Here is an 18986-nt window from a genome sequence, read left to right as displayed (position 1 = left end):
CACTTGCCTGTCTCCTATTCTCCTCCTCCTCTTCCTCATCTGAGACCTCCTCCTCAGCACTGCCTGCTCTGACCTGGAACTCCAACTCCTCAGAGGTATCCACGCTGCTCTTGGGGGTTGTGGTGGGTTTGCTGCTGTAGACTGTTCGCCTCCCTTGCCTTCTGGTATGCCTACCTCAGTTCCTTGATTTTCATGTGGCACTGCTGCGTGTCCCTGGTAGCCCTTAGGATGGAAAATATTTTCTCTTTCTACCACAAAATAAGATTTTAAGTAGCTGAATAATTACAAGGCTTATACCACTGCATTTCAAGAATGGAGATTAGCTTGTGTGTGTATGCGGAGAGGAGTTGGGGGTGGTAAAGAGTGTAAATAAAATAGTTTTGTAGTGCTCACTTGAGAATTTTTTAAGGCATATTATTGATTTTTAAACATACAGATCACTGACTACCAATTCTTTGTGATGTAAGACTGGAAACAATCTTTATCTAATGCAAAAATTTATTCTTATAGGAATTTTATTGATCAGTGTAACTGAGATATTAAAACCACAGTGAATGGTAAATGCTTTCAACACAAAACAGTTGAAAAGAAAAGAATAAACAACTGACCTAGATTTAACATAGTCTAGTTATTTCAAGGCATCCACAGTCTATATAAAAATAACATTTACTGTACTTAGAAACTCTACCAAAACACCCACCGTGAATGAGAGACTGACAAACAATTAGATCTCAGTTTTATGCAGAAATTTTATTTTAGCTATCATAGCATGTGTGTAGTAGAAAGAAGTGATTTCATTTATGAAATTAACTCTTAGAACTGATTTGAAACAGATAAGTTAAGAAGTTGCTTACCATAGAAGGGAAAATTGGTTCAGATAACCTAATAACTGGTGTATACTGTCACATGTTCTCAAAGTGAAGCTCACCCAGTACACGACATCCTTCATACCACTAAAGCCCCATGTAGGGGCTGTGAAGGTATACTTGAGGTGAAACTCCTTGCATACCTGGTAAGCCTTGTAGGTCTAGGAATTGTATGCAAATGAGTAACTGCCATAAGAGTCACTTGCTGAATATGCATTACCTCATTAACATAAGTGGTAAAACACCTATTGTTTTCAATGGGAGCAAGATCAGGCACCTTAATCCCATGTGCTTCTCTTCTACTAAAAAAATAATTATGTGATTAATAAAGAGTGACATGTTTCATAATTCTTTATGTTAATAAAACCTACAATGGTAAGTAATCTGAATGAAGTGAAGGATAGATTTTAGTGGGTTAGTGGAATATATAATATGGGGGTTAAATGAAAACACTTAAATTACTACTGTATTTTTATCTTTCAGGACCTTGCCTTCCTAATCCCTGTCATAATGGTGGAATTTGTGAAATTAGTGAAGCGTATCGAGGGGATACATTCATAGGATACGTCTGTAAATGTCCAAAGGGATTTAATGGAATTCACTGCCAGCACAGTAAGTTTCAATAGTGTAACTTTTATTAGATTTATGGACAAGAGCCTTTAAAATCTCTTTCTATGTCTGCAGTGTTAATACTGACACCTGTTCTCATTTCCTGGGACATCTAATTAGTAGGTCTTTATGCCATGACCAGGTTAGTGCTGTTGAATATTGAGAACACTACCAATTTAAAATTACTTTTTCTCATGATTGTTGGTGCTGAGCCATTGACAGGAAATGAAACAAAAGGTAAATTGTTTGAGCTTATACTAAAAATACAGTTCTAAAGAAAGACTAACCAAATTCTGCTCTCATTTACTGTGAGTGTAACGGAGAACAGACGTTGGCCTGATGTCTCTAATAGTACAGTGAAGAAAAGGCTTTGGGTTTTGTCTGATGCTGATTAATTTGATTAACGACAGCTGAAAATATAAAGGGTAGTTAAAAGGAGATTTTTATTTTAGTTAATTTTCTAGATCTTCCTCCTCATCTCACTTTGATAAGAAACAAAGTGGAGTAGTCTAAATCATGCTGTTTAATTCAGTGGAAAGATTTTCCTGAGGGTTGGATGCTTCAGATTTAAAAAGGATGGACTTCTAAATTTGATGTTTTAAAGCCCAATATTTGGTCCACTTTCCACTTACTTACTTGGTCCACACACTTCTTACTTAAATCTCACATTACGTTATGATCATCATATTGATATTGTTTACCTTTTAAGCATGTATAATTACAGGTCTGAAGAATTGTATTGATAATCAAGTCCTACTCTACATAAATCATTAATAGTAAATCTCACACTGTAGAAAGGGATAGTTCCTAAACTGTCAGTGACATCTCTGGAGTTTATTAAAAACTATATGAAGGGAGTCCCACCCTATTACACTTAGCCAATACCCAGATTTTAGCAAAAGAACAGCTTTTACTTTAATTATGCAGCAAATGTATGCCTCAAGGGTCTCCAATTAATATGTCAGTAGTAGTTCATCAGCAAAAGGCTGATCAATAGGAGTCATGAATATTTATCATCAAAAGAGTAACTAGACCATGAACTCTGCTGTCATGTTCTCATCCAATAAATGAGACTCCATGATCTAGAACAGTAGGAAAGTTAAATAGAAGTTCAGAGCTCTTGAATGATTCATTTAACTCATTCGGCATTAGTGGAATTAGGGTTTGTGCAAGAAGAAGCCATACTCCAAATGTTGTGTTTTACTTTCTGGATTAAGTCACCATGTGGTTCTTCTGAAGATTCTATATCTTGATGCAATTGCAAGGCAATGGCTAAATAGTGAGAAGGTTAACTCTATAGGCCTGGCTTGACAGAGCAGTGTTAATTCTAGCTTGGTGGGCTCAAAACAAGTATCAGCTACTGACAGAAGAAAGATTAAATTCAGTACCATGTGCAAATGTTGGACAATATTGTCAAATAGTTTGACAGAGTGGACATGGTTAAAATTCAGCTGCACAGGAAAAGAGGGTCCCTGGTAAAAAGTTATCAGGCAACCGACTTAGCAGCCAAGATGCAGCAGTAACTGGACCGCCCTGGCTGTGGGAGACCTCTTTGAAAGCCACATGGTAGCAGTTCTCACTCGAGGCAATTGCAACAAGCTAAGGCAAGGCAGTTGCAAAGCATTCAAAAACAGGATTTGGAATTAGGACTGCTTTGGGAGCAAGTCTGCAGCCAGGAAGTGAAGGGAAAAGGTCAGGACCTAGTAATAGAGCAAGGACTCCTATGTGCAAAAACAGAAGATGGTTTGTTATGGATTGTACCATGGAATATGAGAAAAGATCTGCTGCTATGGGTGCATGGGTCCAGTGTGGGTGCTCGCCTCAAACAGCCAGAAGCCAAAGACAGATTGGCAAAAATGGGGTGGTGGCCCTAATGGGAAAAGGACCTGAAGGAACATTTTAATGCTTGTGTGGTTTGCGTCAGACATAATCCGTCTAACAACATAGAAGAGCTTTTATGAGACAGGCATCCGGGAGTCCATGGGAATGAACTCAAATTGACTGTACTGGGGAGTTGCTGTTAGCACCAAGGGGTAACAAATATGGGCTGGTAGTCGTGAATGCTTTTTCACATTGGGTGGAAGCTTTCACTATGAAAAATATGGCTGCCCTAACTACAGCAGAACAATTGGTGTATAATCTGTTCTGCAGATGTGGAGTTCCTAACATAATTGACTCAGACTGTGGTAGTAGATTTGTGGTCTCAGTCATTAAAGAAATGACATCCTGCTAGACACTGATCGGAAGTTTCACATTCCCTATCATCCAGTGATCATCCCTATCATCAAATCCAAATTAAGAAAAGGGGTGAATGTAACAGGCAGCAATTAAGAGCTAGGGAATACAGATCCAAGGCTTTTCCCCTTGCAAGGCCTTAATAAAAAGATGAATGAGATTGTGGAAGAATATAGTTAACCCAGTTGTAGCCCGTCTGGCTACTGTAGCCCTATCAGTGGCCTGAGTACAGAAATTGCAAAGGCAAATTTTGCAAGTGCAAAAAAGTGTGATGGGAAAAATAAGGTGGAAGTACAACAGACCAAGGCATGGTTCAATGCCAAAGAAGACCTGACTGAGCATCAAGTGGAACTGAAATCATGATTCCAAATCAGGCTCCATACCGCATTTTCCCGAAGATGAGGTGGTATGGTCCACACTTGGTATAGGACAGACTTGGCCCCTTTGTATACTTGCTAGACCCATGAAATAAAGACAAAGCTGGGTTAATGCAAGTTAGCTCAAGGCACATTAAAATATGTAAAGAAAGAAGCAAAAAATAGTTTCTTCCCCTTTTGTTTTGTAAATTTGCATTCATGCAGTGGTGATAGTTTCCAATGTTGGGAGCTTTCTTACAGCTTAGGGTAGTATTAGACATGTACAGAATCTGCAAAGCTATTCATGTCACTCTCCCTATCCATTTAAAAGGGCAGAGATGTCAGTGTGCTGCTAAGGCAGACAATAAGTGTTCACCTGGTCTTGTGGCGAAACCCTACAGCACCATGCTTAAGGTCATAAAAGCAAAAGAAGTAATCTACCATGCTATGCATGGGTGTCGGAGGGCGTACTATCCAGAGTTTTAGAGGGAGACCCCAACTCCCGTGCCACAAAAACCCTACAACAAAACAAAACAAAAACAAAAAAAACATTGGAAACCATACTGAGTGGCACAAGAGTTGGGGTGTCCCTATAAAATTCTGCCAGTGTTCAAAACTAAACCTCAAAATTAACTCCTTAACTAATAAATTCAACCAAGCCATGAAGAAAGGAGAGGGGATTAGTATTTTACCCCTGCAGCCAAAAGCCTTAACTATCCGCCATATGCACTCTATTACACAAACTTCAAAATAAATTAACGGTCAAGACTGTTAAACAGCACACCGGATCTGGACCACACTAGTGGAAAAGGGAATTTATAATAACAGTGGATAAAATAAGTCTGGAACCTAAAAAGTGGAAAAGAGTAGGTTCTGCATGGATAGTATGTAGACGGAGCACGTTGTACAGGGATTGGTGCCTACAAAGTAGCAAAACCACTCCAAAAGCATGTAAGGTAATCTATAGTAATGCAACATATGTGTAAATGTATATAAAGGAGGAGGTTTTCTGTGTAACTTTGGGTCTGTGATGTACCCTCAATCCACCCCCTGTGTTTGAGTCTTACTAACTCAGCATACCTTTGCTATATTCCAAATAAAGATACTTGAGTAACATAATCTGGAGTTGAACTAAATTTGTAGGAAGCCAAGTAGAAAGAAGTCTTGGAGAAAATATCAACAAACTGAAATATGTACCTCAGGATTTAGTCAAATAGCACCAGCTGGACTGTGGAAAGAAACCTACTAAAAAACAATAGTGGGTGATTCTTACTTGGCTTAATACTGCATTATAGGCTCTGACTATTTATTCAGGATTACACACTACATATTTATTGTCTAATAAAATTAGACATCAAAGTGTACTTAAGATAGCAACTCTTGTATTATATGCAGATTCTTAAATATAGAATGCAGTCATTAAGCAACAGACATGTTAATAAGTGATGTTAGCTTAAGTTGTTTTCATGGTAATTAATGGAAAATCTGTTTTATAATGTTCTGTCTACACTAATAGAACAGCTACCACTATTCTTTCACAGAACTACATTTTCCTTTGTTTCATCTTTGTTTCTTTCTAAAAGCTGCTTTAATATAAGGGAAAACAAAATCTCAATTTTGAAATGCAAAGTTGTAACATTTCATTTCAAAATGGCCATGGTGGGTGTGTGGGGCAGGGAATCTATTCACCAAATTCTATCAGAATTCATGAATAGTTTTCATGTTCCAAAAAGTGCATTATTTGGTGAATTTACTGTTTGCTCGGGGAAAAAAAGATCCCTGTTCTACCTATGTATAAATGTGACATTTTACCCAGGGTATGATCTGGACTGAACAGCTGTGTCCCCTCAATTCTCCAACCTAGGGTACCTTTTACACTGCTTTGCTGTGAGAGCAACCGCTCCTGCATGTAAATTACTCCCAGCTATACTGTCTGAATGCTATGGCCAGCCGCTCGTGAATTACACTGCAGAACAACACCAGCAAATTCTCAGTCCTAGACTTTCCCCCAGAAATGTGCATCTGGTACTGTTCAGCCCTCTCCTGGACAACACAAGCTCATATAAATTCTGTCATCTTATTAATAGAAAATGATATGCACAAATCCAGTCATCTCAAATGGAGTTTTCCAAACACTTCAAGCACACTGCTGTCTCTTTTAGCCAAAATCCTTTGCAGCACAAAATTTTATGAACTTATGAAAAATTAGGACTCTAAACTGCTCCTTTCCTGTGTAGGAAGTCAATTGCAAACTCGTTACAATTCAAATTAAAAATCTGTCAAAATTGGTCCAGCATAAGAAGTTAAATTAAAATAACCCCATTCTAAGATATATAACATCTTCTAAAACTATTAAGATCTCTAAAAGATCACACACTAATTTAGTTTTATCTCAGATTTCTTTAATGTTTAATATTCTCCTGCTAAATCAATTATGCTGGATGATTGATTTTGCAATCAAGATACACTCCAGAAGCTGACATTCTGTCATTCCTGTTAACCAGAATCAAATCAATATTTCTGAGACACCCTGACCTTTTGATCAGGTAAATAATTGGTATGTAAATTATAAAAGAACAGTATTAATTTTACTGATTTCATATGCCGTGTTTGATTGCAGTGTTACATATTAAGTGTCAACACTTGTCTCAAAAGTTTCTGATACTCCACTTGGAAAACTGGGGAGGAAGATACTCTAAATAACATCATTGCCAGACAGTCAGGGATCATAACAAAAAGCAGGGATGGATTTGTATGGGAAAACCCAGATACCTCAAATCTAGTTCTAATATCTTCACTGAAGTGTCATGATTGCATGGGACCTGCTCTAGGAGTAGGGAACTATTAAATATTCCTGACATTAAAATTAAATATTAGTACATAGCAGTCTCCCTCTCTGCAACCATCACTTACATTGTATAGTGTTTTTGTACATATATGAAGGTCTAGTTTTCAAATGCTTTACTCACACTGGTGAGAAGTTAGCCACATGAAGTCAACCTGGTGAGCAACAGCAGCAAAATCAGGCTCTGAGTCAGTATTGAGTCAGGCTCTGACGCAGCATAGCTATAGTGGGAATTACACTACTTCTCATCATTCAGATGAGAACAAAGTCAATTTCTCTACTGCCTTGGGATCTTTATGGTTGAAAGTTATGTAAATATAAATACTTGCCATTCATCAGAAGCAAGCATAATTAGAGTTTATTATACTTCACTTTTAGGACTGCGAATGACAAACAAAGTTTGTCTGAATGCACCTTTTAAAACAGAGAGATAGTGTGATCTGTACTACTGAATCAACATTCAGCATAAAACTTTACATGATCAACATCATTAATTAATCATGTGTATGAGAGATAATAATACAGGGCAAATAGCGGCTGCTCTGAGAACAAATGCCTTGATATTTATTGTGGCTAATGCTTCAGCTTTGCTTTAGTTTTTGCAGTAGGAGACTGTTACCCTGTAATCATATACTGTAACACTGTCTATACCTCTTAATCTTACTCAAAAGAGAAACTGAGTTATCCAGAGGCACAGCTGTAGAAAATCCATCTATTTCACAGTTTTGGGGTCTTTCCCTGGTTTTCGATTTGTTCTGAAGAATCCAAGACTTTATTTTAAAACTGTATTTTTCTGTCTTCTGCCTGGGAAGATTACCCTTGTATATGTAAATGAATGAAGTGAATGAGATACTGCCTGCCACTAGACAGACTGAAACAAGAGACAGGCCCACACTGAAAAAGTCAAGTGAAAATTATGAATCCCCCTGAAACCTGGGGATGTTCAGATCTGGGGGTTTGGCTGGGATATGGTTTATATTCTTAGGGTCTTAAGGGGAGATACTTACAACAATACAAAAATGCCCTGCACTGCTAGAAAACCAGACTGGGTTCAAAGTCTCGGTTACCACCTCCATAGGTGCTGACTTTCTAATGTGCTGGGGAGGGTGGGGGTGCTCCCCCCGGCTCCACCCCTGGCCCTGCCCCCACTCCACCTCTTCCCCAAATCACCACCCCCACCCCACCTCTTCCTGCCCCGGTTCCTGCCCCTACCCTGCCCTGGTCTGACCCGTCCCACGGGGCACGCCCTGCTCTTGCTGTTCCCCCATCTCCCCCCAGTGCCTCCTGCACACCATGGAACGGTTGATCCATGGTGGGTGGGAGGTGCTGAGAGGGAGGCGCTTGGAGGGCGGGGGAGGGGCTGACAAGGGGGCTGCCATTGGGTGCTAAGCAGCCGCCATTTTTTTTCTGTGGGTGCTGCAGCCCTGGAGCACCCATGGAGTCAGCACCTAAGACCGCCTCAGTCCTTTTGTGACTGAGGTAGGGGCCTTCTGGCTCCAAGAGTTCCCCAAGTCTCTTCTTTTTGTCTCCCAAATAACTTTTTATGGAGTTTCCTGCTTTCCTCTTATGGAGACTGGCCAGTCTGTAGTATCTAATCCTGCCTTATTCTCTTCCTCCTTCCTGTGCACAGGTGTTCAGAAAAAGTACACGACATAGTGTTTGTTCAGTGCTTAGGTATTACACTGAGCACAATAAGCAACTCTAAAATAAATAGATTAGATGGCTGAGCTGTAGTTAATACCCTGTGTTCTGGTGACCAGGAAAGCCCCATACAGCCTGTCTCATGCTCATAGGATGCTCTAATCCCAGGGGGTAAGACTGAGAACCTCTTATTCCCACTAGTGAACAGTCAGTGGGGCTACTAATGTCAGTAGCTATTTATCAAGAAAAGTAATGAGTTCCAGAATTCTAATTTAGATTCAAGTAAAGGTGGCAAGTTTGGGTGATGTTCACTAGAGCTCAGAGGAAATCTTCCAATGCAACAGTTTCTGCTGGAAAACTCACATTGGACAAAATCAAAATGTTTCTGAAGAACTTGAATTAGCTGAAATTTTGGCTTTCACTGTTTAAAGAAATATGGAAAAAATAATATGCTCAGACCACCCCCTTATACCAGTACTATATAACTGTTTAGCACAGATAAGATAAAAGGAACTGTTTTCAGCTGGTGCCTTTAAAGGAAATATCATTTGATTTTAGCTGCTTTAGAAACTTTAGATTTTGGTAAAGGATTTTTAAAATACCTAATATGAATAGATATGATTTTGTAATTTTAAAAAAAATCAATGAACATATTTTAGTCTGAACATTCCCCGGCAGTGTTTATGAACCTAAGTAATAGTATTATACCGTGCAAGGGATACTGGAACAGTCCTCAGCAGGAGGCAGGGAAATCTGGTCAGACCAGCAGGGGAACAGTCACCTCCTGTGAAGGGGAGGTGAGGTGGCAGAACTCATGCCCAGACAACCTGAAGCTTAGCATCTCCGTGAGCTTCAAGGTACACATGGTAGTATGCCTTGGGGATGGGGAGGAACTTCTGCCTCCCATTGGCTAATTGGGAGAAATGAGGGTGTCTGATTGGCTCTTGCCCCCTATGAGGCAGAAGAAAAAGAGATTCTGAAGTGAACTGAGTTCTAGGAATGGGTTGAAGAGAGACTACCCAGAGTTATCGGTTATATGATGGGAGTCCTGTACCCCACACTCAACTCAATTAAGTACCTAGTGTGTGAGGGGAGTGGACAGATAATATCCCTCTGTGACCTTCTGGGGATCACCCAGACCAATAAGGACAGGCCCTCTGATGGTGGGGGGCAAACAGGACAATTGCCCAGGGGCCTTGGCGATTTAAAAGGGCCTGGGGGCCCCGGCCGCCGCCACTGTAGCAGTGGCGGTGGCTGGGAGCCCTGGGCCATTTTAAATTGCCTAGTTGGGCCACAGGGCTCCGAGGCACGCATAACTGCGCTGGCCAATTGTGCCATGTCCCCCCAAAGCGTGGGGCCCGCAATGGTGGCGCGTGCCTAGAAGTGACAGGAGGTCCCTGAAGTGACGGATTTGTCACTTTCACCCTACCCGCACCCCGCTCCAGGGACGACCCTGGATCTGGGGCCCAGCATTGCTATTGGCGAGCCTGAATAAGGTGTTCTGTCACTGCTTGCCTTGTAACTTTGAATGCCCTAATGCTATTCTGCTGTAGCTCAGAGCTCTGACACCAGTAGTCAGCCTACACACATGAAGGTCTCACCCTGGCTTCCACCTGCGTAGTTCCTGCTTGCAGGGTGACCCCAATAGCCCTTCTGGTCCTGAGTCTCCCTAAATCCATCCCCTGAGTTCTTAACTACCAGACTCTTGGACTTTGCTCTTATGGTTCTTGACCCCCCAAAGAAGTAAAGCCTGTCCTCAGTTAGCAGTCCACTTGGGACTGCACACTCCACTCAGATTGCACAACAGACACCTGCTTGGGGTAAAAATAAAATGTCTATTTAAGATAAACATCAGATTCAAAGATGAAATAGTAAGAAAAAGCAAACACATAACAAGTTACACAGAAAATAACTATAAAGATGCAACCTCAGGCTTACACTTCCATATTAGCTAAATTCCCCTCCCTGATATGAGCTACCTATTTTCTCTTAACAGTTTCTCAGCATGCCCTCTACCATAGAGGTGATCCAGTGATTTATGGACAACAGCTTACTTAGATGCTGGCCCTTCATTTCTGGAGAGTCTTCACTTCAAACCCCTTTCCTTTTAACAGCATTTGCAGTTTTCCCCCTCTCTCTCAGACTGTGGTAATTCATGGCTACAAAGAGTAGGGGAAACATCATCCTCCCTTACTTTTCCAAGACTGGAGTTTTCTTTTCAGTTTGAAATATCTTTCCATTAATTTTTATGACTATCAGGTTTACTTACACACATTGTATTCATAGACCAGTTGATTCAATTGCTTATTCTTTGGGTTCAGACCCCCTCTCCTCCGATTCTGGACCCTGATTATCACACCCTCCCCATTGGTAAGTTACTAAGGCTACTGGCTACAGTATAGAGCTTACAGCTGCACTGATGCAGCTGCGCCACCGTAACATCTCTAATGTAGCCACTCTAAGTCGACAGGAGAGAGCTCTCCTGTCAGCTTAAATACTCTATCCCCTGTAAGCGACACAGTGCGTCCACACTGGCATCACATAGTGCTGTCCACACTGGCACTTAGGTTGGTGTAACTTAAGTTGCTCGGGGGTGGCTTTTTCATACCTCTGAGTGACATAAGTGATAGTGTCGACATAGCCTGAAATTGCATCCTGCTGCTTAAATCCATCCTTGTTTCTGTTCCCTTCACCTGCATGTCCTGATCAAAGAAAAGGTGCTTGTACACAGAAAGTGACACTGACTCTTAATAGTCTAGTTTCCCTGCCCAAACTGATTGCAATATAAAAGGTAAACAGTGTATATGGTGAAAAGTAAATCACATTTTTAATAAGCTCAAATTTCACATAGAGAGGGACTCTTGTTTTAAGAAAACTTATTTTGCCTTTAACCTTGTATATAAATTGAACAGGAATATTAATATCACTCCAATACACACGCTGTGGAATAAAACAGTCTTAATATGAAATAATAATGTCAATGTAAAATTCAGTAAAACCTCAAAACTCTTCCCTCAGGTGATTGCTTATATAACTCCTTGCTTAGATAAGGAGTGAAGAAGAGCAAATAGCACTGTCATTCATTTAGGAACTTTCAGAACTTTGCTGAACCAAAACAATTGGTTGTAGACTTGGTTGGAAATGTTTGACATTGATGAGATGGACCTTATGAGAGCTGACTGGAAGGAAAAACATTCATTACAGTATTTTCCTAGAACAGAAGCCTTGTAGAGGGGAAAAAATGCAAGCTGTAGTAGTCAGATCATCAGGAGTAGTTTAAGATGACTGAAAGGACATCCATCAAACTTGACAAGAGGTAAAACAGCAGAAGTTGACTCCATTCATAGAATTTTAGGAAGTTGAGCCAGTAATGCCTCATGTTAAAGTTTTGAGAGACCAATGAGTGCTTCAATGGGTTATAAGCAGAAGGGACAATCCAATCATTCGGAGAAAGAAACCTCACCGTAGACAGATATTGCATAGTCTACCTCTACATGAAGATTTTTATCCTATTCCCTAATAGTTAAAGATTGGTTTAAGACCTGAAACATTAAATTATTTTGATAGCATTATAACTATTATAACACTGAATATTCTTGTTCGTATAAATGCTCATTCCCTTTTTGAATCTTGCTAAGTTCTTGGATGTGACTTCTGTAGCAATGAGTTTCAAAGTCAAATAATATGTTGTACGAAAAGGTATTTCCTTTTGAGTTTTGTACTAGCTACCTTTCAATTTCTTTGAATGTCCCATGTTCTTGTGTTATGAGACTGGAAGAAGAAAAGCATCTGAGCTACCAACTCTATAGAATTTATAATTTTGTATACTTCTATAATGCCCCTTCTTATTCATCTCCTTTGTGCGGTAAACCCAATATTTTCAGTCTCTCTTCATATGGCATTTTTTCCATGCCCCTAATCATTCTCATTGCCCTCCTCTAAGGCCCCTCCAGTTCTGCAATATCAGTTTTGTGATGTGATGACCAGTATTGCACACAATATTCCAGAGGAGGCAACACAATTGATCTATATAATGGTTGGACAATATTTTTCCATTCCTTATACCTCTTACTATCTTGTTTGCTCTTTTGGCCACAGCTGTACATTTTGTTGAGGTCTTCACTACATTGTCTATCGTGGAGCCCAAGTCCCTTTCCTGAAGTGATATAGTTAATTTAGACCCCATTAAAGTGTATGAGTACTTCATCTTTTCCCTCTCCAATGTGCATGACTTTGCATCCATAGTGACCTCACAATAGGGCATAAGTGGGACTTAAATGGTGTATTGGCCTTGTATGCGTCCTCTACAGAGGAGTGAATTTCACTGTAGGTGCAAGCTGGCTAAACCACAGGTTGACTGAAATATTGTAACAAACCCTCTTGTTGCTATAGTGTAAGTGAAAGCACCTTTCTACAATTGGAAGAAATTATTTTCCTGCAGAACAAGATACCATTATCATTTTAAATTATACATATGCAGACTGTTGTTAGAATTAGCAGCAGCAGAATTAGAGAACTTTCTAATCTCTACATACAACATGAATTGTATAAAACAGATATGGAACAATGTCTCCTTCATACTTTACTTCATAATTAAATGCTAAAGAATGTCAGTCTGAGCCAAATCCTATATTGAAGTGTAATGCAAGTCTGGTTAGAAAAAGAATGCAGACTGGGCCCCGGATAACCTTGGAGAATGGACTTCAAGTGCCCATATAATAAAAAAGTGATATACTGAATAAAAAAATTGCTTCCCCTTTAAATTCTGTAACAGCTAAAATTTCATCATAACCTTAACATTTGTCTTATAAGGTAGTGTAAGTATTAAAATATAGTGCTTCTGTAATGGATCTTCTCATAAGAGGGTAGTTAGTTAGTTATTTTCCTAAATACATTATGGAAAAATACCAAGTGTGTTTCTTACCAATATTACATAGAAACATGTTTACAAAACTATCAAAATGTTAATCCCTTTCAGAATATATTCAGTATTGTGTATATTCTTTAGAAAGGAGTGGAGTCCTATCACTTTATATGAACTGCATATAGATCCTAATATTATAGCTTTCAGAGTAACAGCCGTGTTAGTCTGTCTTTACAAAAAGAAAAGGATTACTTAGAGACTAACCAATTTATTTGAGCATGAGCTTTCGTGAGCTACAGCTCACTTCATCGGATGCATACCGTGGAAACTGCAGTAGACAGTATATACACAGAGACCATGAAACAATACCCCATCCCACCTCACTGTCCTGCTGGTGATAGCTTATCTAAAGTGATCATCAAGTTGGGCCATTTCCAGCACAAATCCAGGTTTTCTCACCCTCCCCCCCCCCCCCCAAACTCACTCTCCTGCTGGTAATAGCCCATCCAAAGTGACCACTCTCTTCACAATGTGTATGATAATCAAGGTGGGCCATTTCCTGCACAAATCCAGGTTCTCTCACCCCCTCACCCCCCTTCAAAAACCACACACACAAACTCAATCTCCTGCTGGTAATAGCTTATCCAAAGTGACCACTCTCCCTACAATGTGCATGATAATCAAGGTGGGCTATTTCCAGCATAAATCCAGGTTTTCTCACCCCCCCACCCCCATACACACACAAACTCACTCTCCTGCTGGTAATAGCTCATCCAAAGTGACCACTCTCCCTACAATGTGCATGGTCTCTGTGTGTATATACTGTCTACTGCAGTTTCCACGGTATGCATCTGATGAAGTGAGCTGTAGCTCACGAAAGCTCATGCTCAAATAAATTGGTTAGTCTCTAAGGTGCCACAAGTCCTCCTTTAATATTATAGCTGTTTAATAACTAACAAACATTACAAATAGAGTTTAGTAATTTGAGAGATCCTGTTTCTTTAGGATTTCAGTTTTCTAGTATTTTGATTTTGGATTTTTTTAATGTCTTGTGCTTATTCAGGATGAATTATTTTATTATATTATAATGGACACGAGGCTGCACGCCTCACTCTCGCAAATAGAGGATTGCCTGGATAAGGACTACAAAAGAGAGCCCAATTTTCTGTATTTTTTAAAGCTCCTTCTTTATTACTTAACACTGTGTTTTTATCATACAGTGTGTACTATGTACATATTTTCAATTTTCTTCAATATTATATATTCAAACAAGCCAAAGCTATTAGCTATGGCATCAGTGTGGTTTTATTTTTTGTGGGGTTTTTTTTCTTTCAATTTCTGCTTTAAACTCTCAGTAAACACATGTTTATTTCAATTCTCCTCCAAAAAGTGGTGGTTTGTGTTGGTTCTGAAAGAATGAAAAAGTCATTTTCTTATAGATCAATGTAGTAATTTCCTTCCATCTCCGGGACTTTGAGAATGGAAGGAAATACTTACTGCAAAGTGCTCTATTGCTATATTTTCACAGGAGGCTTTCTGGAAATGTACACATTGGACATTTTATTTTTGTAATGGGCTTAGCCTTCTCCATTTGAAAGCTGTCTGCTACCTGAAGGCTCCCAGTGCTTTCTCAACAATAATTTGGCATTAAGAGACTAGAAAGAAAAACAGCCTCTGAACAGAATAAAAACATGAGTTGTTTCTTAACATAGGTCTGTTAATAATGTTTCTGTTACCAAGTGATTACAGGGATATTAATTCTTAGAAACGATTCAGGTTTGGCAGTGTGTCACATGATATATTCTCAAAAAGAAAAGGAGTACTTGTGGCACCTTAGAGACTAACCAATTTATTTGAGCATGAGCTTTCGTGAGCTACAGCTCACTTCATCAGATGCATACCGTGGAAACTGCAGCAGACTTTATATACACACAGAGATCATGAAACAATACCTCCTCCCACCCCACTGTCCTGCTAGTAATAGCTTATCTAAAGTGATCATCAAGTTGGGCCATTTCCAGCACAAATCCAGGTTTTCTCACCCTCTGCCCCGCCCCCCTCCTCCTCCCCACAAACTATTACAAACACAAGCTATTACCAGCAGGACAGTGGGGTGGGAGGAGGTATTGTTTCATGGTCTCTGTGTGTATATAATGTCTTCTGCAGTTTCCACGGTATGCATCCGATGAAGTGAGCTGTAGCTCACGAAAGCTCATGCTCAAATAAATTGGTTAGTCTCTAAGGTGCCACAAGTACTCCTTTTCTTTTTGTGAATACAGACTAACATGGCTGTTACTCTGAAACATGATATATTCTGTATTTCCCTGGCACTGCCTCTTCCAGTTATGGGCTTGCATAGTGCTCATTACCAGGAGCAGTCCTGTTGGCTCCTGATTGTAGTAAAGTACTGGTCCACGTGCCTTAATAAACTTTCTTTTCAGTGCAGCCTGAAGCATTAAGCCACATGAAAATTTGCAGTATTCCCATATTGTATTTGCATGACACACGTTTTCACTGTTTTGTGGAATAGAATCATTGAAATATAGGACTAGAAGGGACCTCAGGAGGTCAATCCCTCCCTGCTGAAGGAGGATTAAGTATACATAGACCATCCCTAACAGGTCTTTGTCTAAGCTGTTCTTAAAACCCTCCAATGACTGGGATTCCACAACCTCCCTAGGTAACCTGTTCCAGTGCTTAATTTTCCTTATAGTCAGAAATGTTTTCTTAATATCTCCCTTGCATCAAACTATCCCAATTACTTTTAGTCTAACCATTGGAGGACATGGAGAATAATTGATCGCTGTCCTCTTTATAACAATCTTTTTACATATTTGAAGATTGCTATTGTATCCCTCCCTCCCCTACTCCAGCCTTCTCTTATCTAGACTAAACATACCCAGGTCTTTCAACCTTTCCTCATAGGTCAGGTTTTCTAAACCTCTAATCATTTTTGTTACTCTTCTTTGGACTTTCTTAGGTTTGTTTACATATTTCTTAGTGTGGTGCCCAAAATTCAACATTCCAGCTATGGCCTCACCAGTGCAGAGTAGAGTGGGACAGTTACCTCCGCTGTCTTACATACAACATTTTTCATACCCTCCTGTATATATAGCTAATGTGATTAGATAGATCTATTCATAAATATACAAGTCCTCAGTCTTGAGTAAAGTGCTTCAAGGAGATGCTCTGAAAGGTTCACACACACATGATGCAAAGAGAATGATAACTGTAACATTTATGAACATTTGTACAAAGCAAAGATCATACAGCAAAGGAAATGTGAAATGAGATAAAAAGAATATACAGTAATCATACCATTAAATCTATCTAATAAGTTAACCTTGCTCTTCAAAAGTTTGGTTGCAGGGAAAGATAAAAGAAACTTGCTTAGATACAGTTCTATACAGGGTGGGGAGAAGTAGGACCAGAAGATCTGATGCTATACATAGCCTCATCAGTTCTTCTTATGCTTTCCCCATTCCTCTTGCCCATTGTGAGGCTGAGTTGTGGAATCATATGGCTACTTCAGTACTGGGGTGATTTGGCCTTCGTAAAGACACTCCACAGCCTCAGAGGAAAGATTAATTCCCTGCACTCTCGGAGCTACTGTGAAGATTTGAGCACTCATCTTGCCAATTAGGCAGGGAACTGAAACCCTGAATTTGGCTCTTAGAGTAGTTCTACCCATCTAAGGTTCTTTTCTGCACTGCCCCCCCCCCCATCACTGTAGAATGTTAGCACCTCATTATCTTTAATGTATTTAACCTCCCAACACCCCTGTGAAGTACGGAAGTGTTGTTATCCCCATTTATAGATGGGAAACTGAGACACAGAAAGGGTAAGTAAGTGACTTGCCCAAGGTCACACAGCAAGTCTGTGGTGGATGAAGGGACTGAATTTAGATCTCTTAGATCCTAGGCTAGTGCCCTAACCAATGGGTAATCCTGCCTCTCTAGTCATTCAATAATTTTATCAAATGGCAATGAGTGACATAGTGAGACAGATCCATATATGTAGAAATATAGGTATTATGACAAAGTGGATGTTGTTATTTAGAAAACCCCTTTTCTTTCAGATGTTTATTGTTTGGTTTTAAATTATTGACCCCATAATTTCTACAGCAATGGGACTAAGTGTGCATGCAGGAGAGGATATGGAATGAAACTACTATGCTTATGTTCCTGGTCGTGCAGATTTACGAGTGTGCAGTTACCTACTATGAGATGCTGATTGTTGCACTGGCAGATTGAACCCTCTTAAAATTATGTGAGTAATTTGTCTTTTAACATTTGGAGTTTGAACAATCCCCTTTAAGCCCCCAAACAATTTAGGCAGAGATGAAGAGATGCTCTTTATGCTTGAGACCCAGAAAACAAAAAGAGGGTGCAAAAAAATGAGGTGTTTTTTTTTTAAAACGAGATCCAAAAACCTTTTCATTACCCTGGGTCCTTTTCTGCAATGCAAGCTGATACTTAAGCAAGTAATCCTACTGAGCTCAACGGGTTTGATAGCATGAATAAGTATTACTTTGTGTGAGCAAAGGATGGAAAATCAGGCCCACCATCTGTGTGTGTGTGTGTGTGATTGTAGTGTGTATGCATGCATGTGTGTGTGTGTAATAGATGTTAATTATTCTAATAAAAAATAAAAACAAGCTTGGGTAAAATTTGAGGAAAACATAGCATTTGGATAGAAAGTGCAATATGGAGAATTGAGATAATAGTCTAATGGTGTGTATCAATCTGCATTACAGATGTGATCCCTTTGTATTTGTGAACTACCTCATGGTGTTCACCGTGACTCATGGTGCTATCCTGTTCAGTGCATTACATTTGCATGTCAATACCCGAAATGTTCTACTCGCTCACAATTACTCTGCAGCCCTCTCTTGTCAGAGGCTTAGGAATACATTGAAATAAAATACAGGCATATCTGTATTGAATTTGGGTGGTTTTTTCTGATGTGCTGGGGGGGGGCAGATTTATAGAATCATTTCCCCTCTTCTTGTTTTCAGTTTTTTGAGTATGGCTGATATTATTACCTTAGATTTGGCTACTTTCTGGTAATGCAGGAAAGTTGAGGCCTTGCATTCTTCCATAGCACCCAATCCTTCAAATACTCATAACTGATTTTAACACTTACTACTGGGATCTACAGAATATCTACAGAAATAAAGATCTACAGGAATAGGCCTTTAGGGCTAAATTTTGGAGCTCATTGCCTAGAAGCTCCCAGTGTGCTAAGCTCTTCTGAAAATTGGCTACTAGGAGTTAGTTCTTAATTCTTGGAAAAACTCCATTGGAGTCTAGGCGTGTTCTTGACTGGATAAGGAATGAGTAAAATTTAAGACCTTGAGGCTATGCCCCTCTGTAAAGGATTGACAGTGAGACCCAGACATACAGGCAAGAATCTATTACACCAATGAGGATTTAAATTGCTGTTTGCCCAAAGATAATTGTTAGATTTATAATCTTGTCAGATTTCAATTTATCCCTAGTACTAGTCACTAAAGCATCTGGTTCTGCAAGTATATTCTCTTTGATCCTTTCTTGTACTTAACAAAGGCG

At 39.6% G+C, this 18986-nt stretch overlaps 1 protein-coding gene across 1 annotated transcript in view; it reads left to right on the top strand.

Annotated features, from left to right (window-relative positions):
• The window catches only part of EDIL3 (EGF like repeats and discoidin domains 3), a 392377-nt gene that overhangs the window by 181945 nt on the left and 191446 nt on the right, over positions 1-18986 (top strand). The window contains exon 4 of the mRNA XM_073344422.1: positions 1350-1478. Within this exon, the coding sequence (XP_073200523.1) occupies positions 1350-1478 (129 nt within the window). The remainder of the gene's footprint in view (positions 1-1349; positions 1479-18986) is intronic.

This window comes from Lepidochelys kempii, chromosome 5 (genome assembly GCF_965140265.1).
Source record: "Lepidochelys kempii isolate rLepKem1 chromosome 5, rLepKem1.hap2, whole genome shotgun sequence".
Lineage (NCBI taxonomy): Eukaryota > Metazoa > Chordata > Testudines > Cheloniidae > Lepidochelys > Lepidochelys kempii.
The sequence above is the reverse complement of the archived record's forward strand: the minus strand, read 5'-3'. Positions and strand labels throughout refer to the sequence as shown.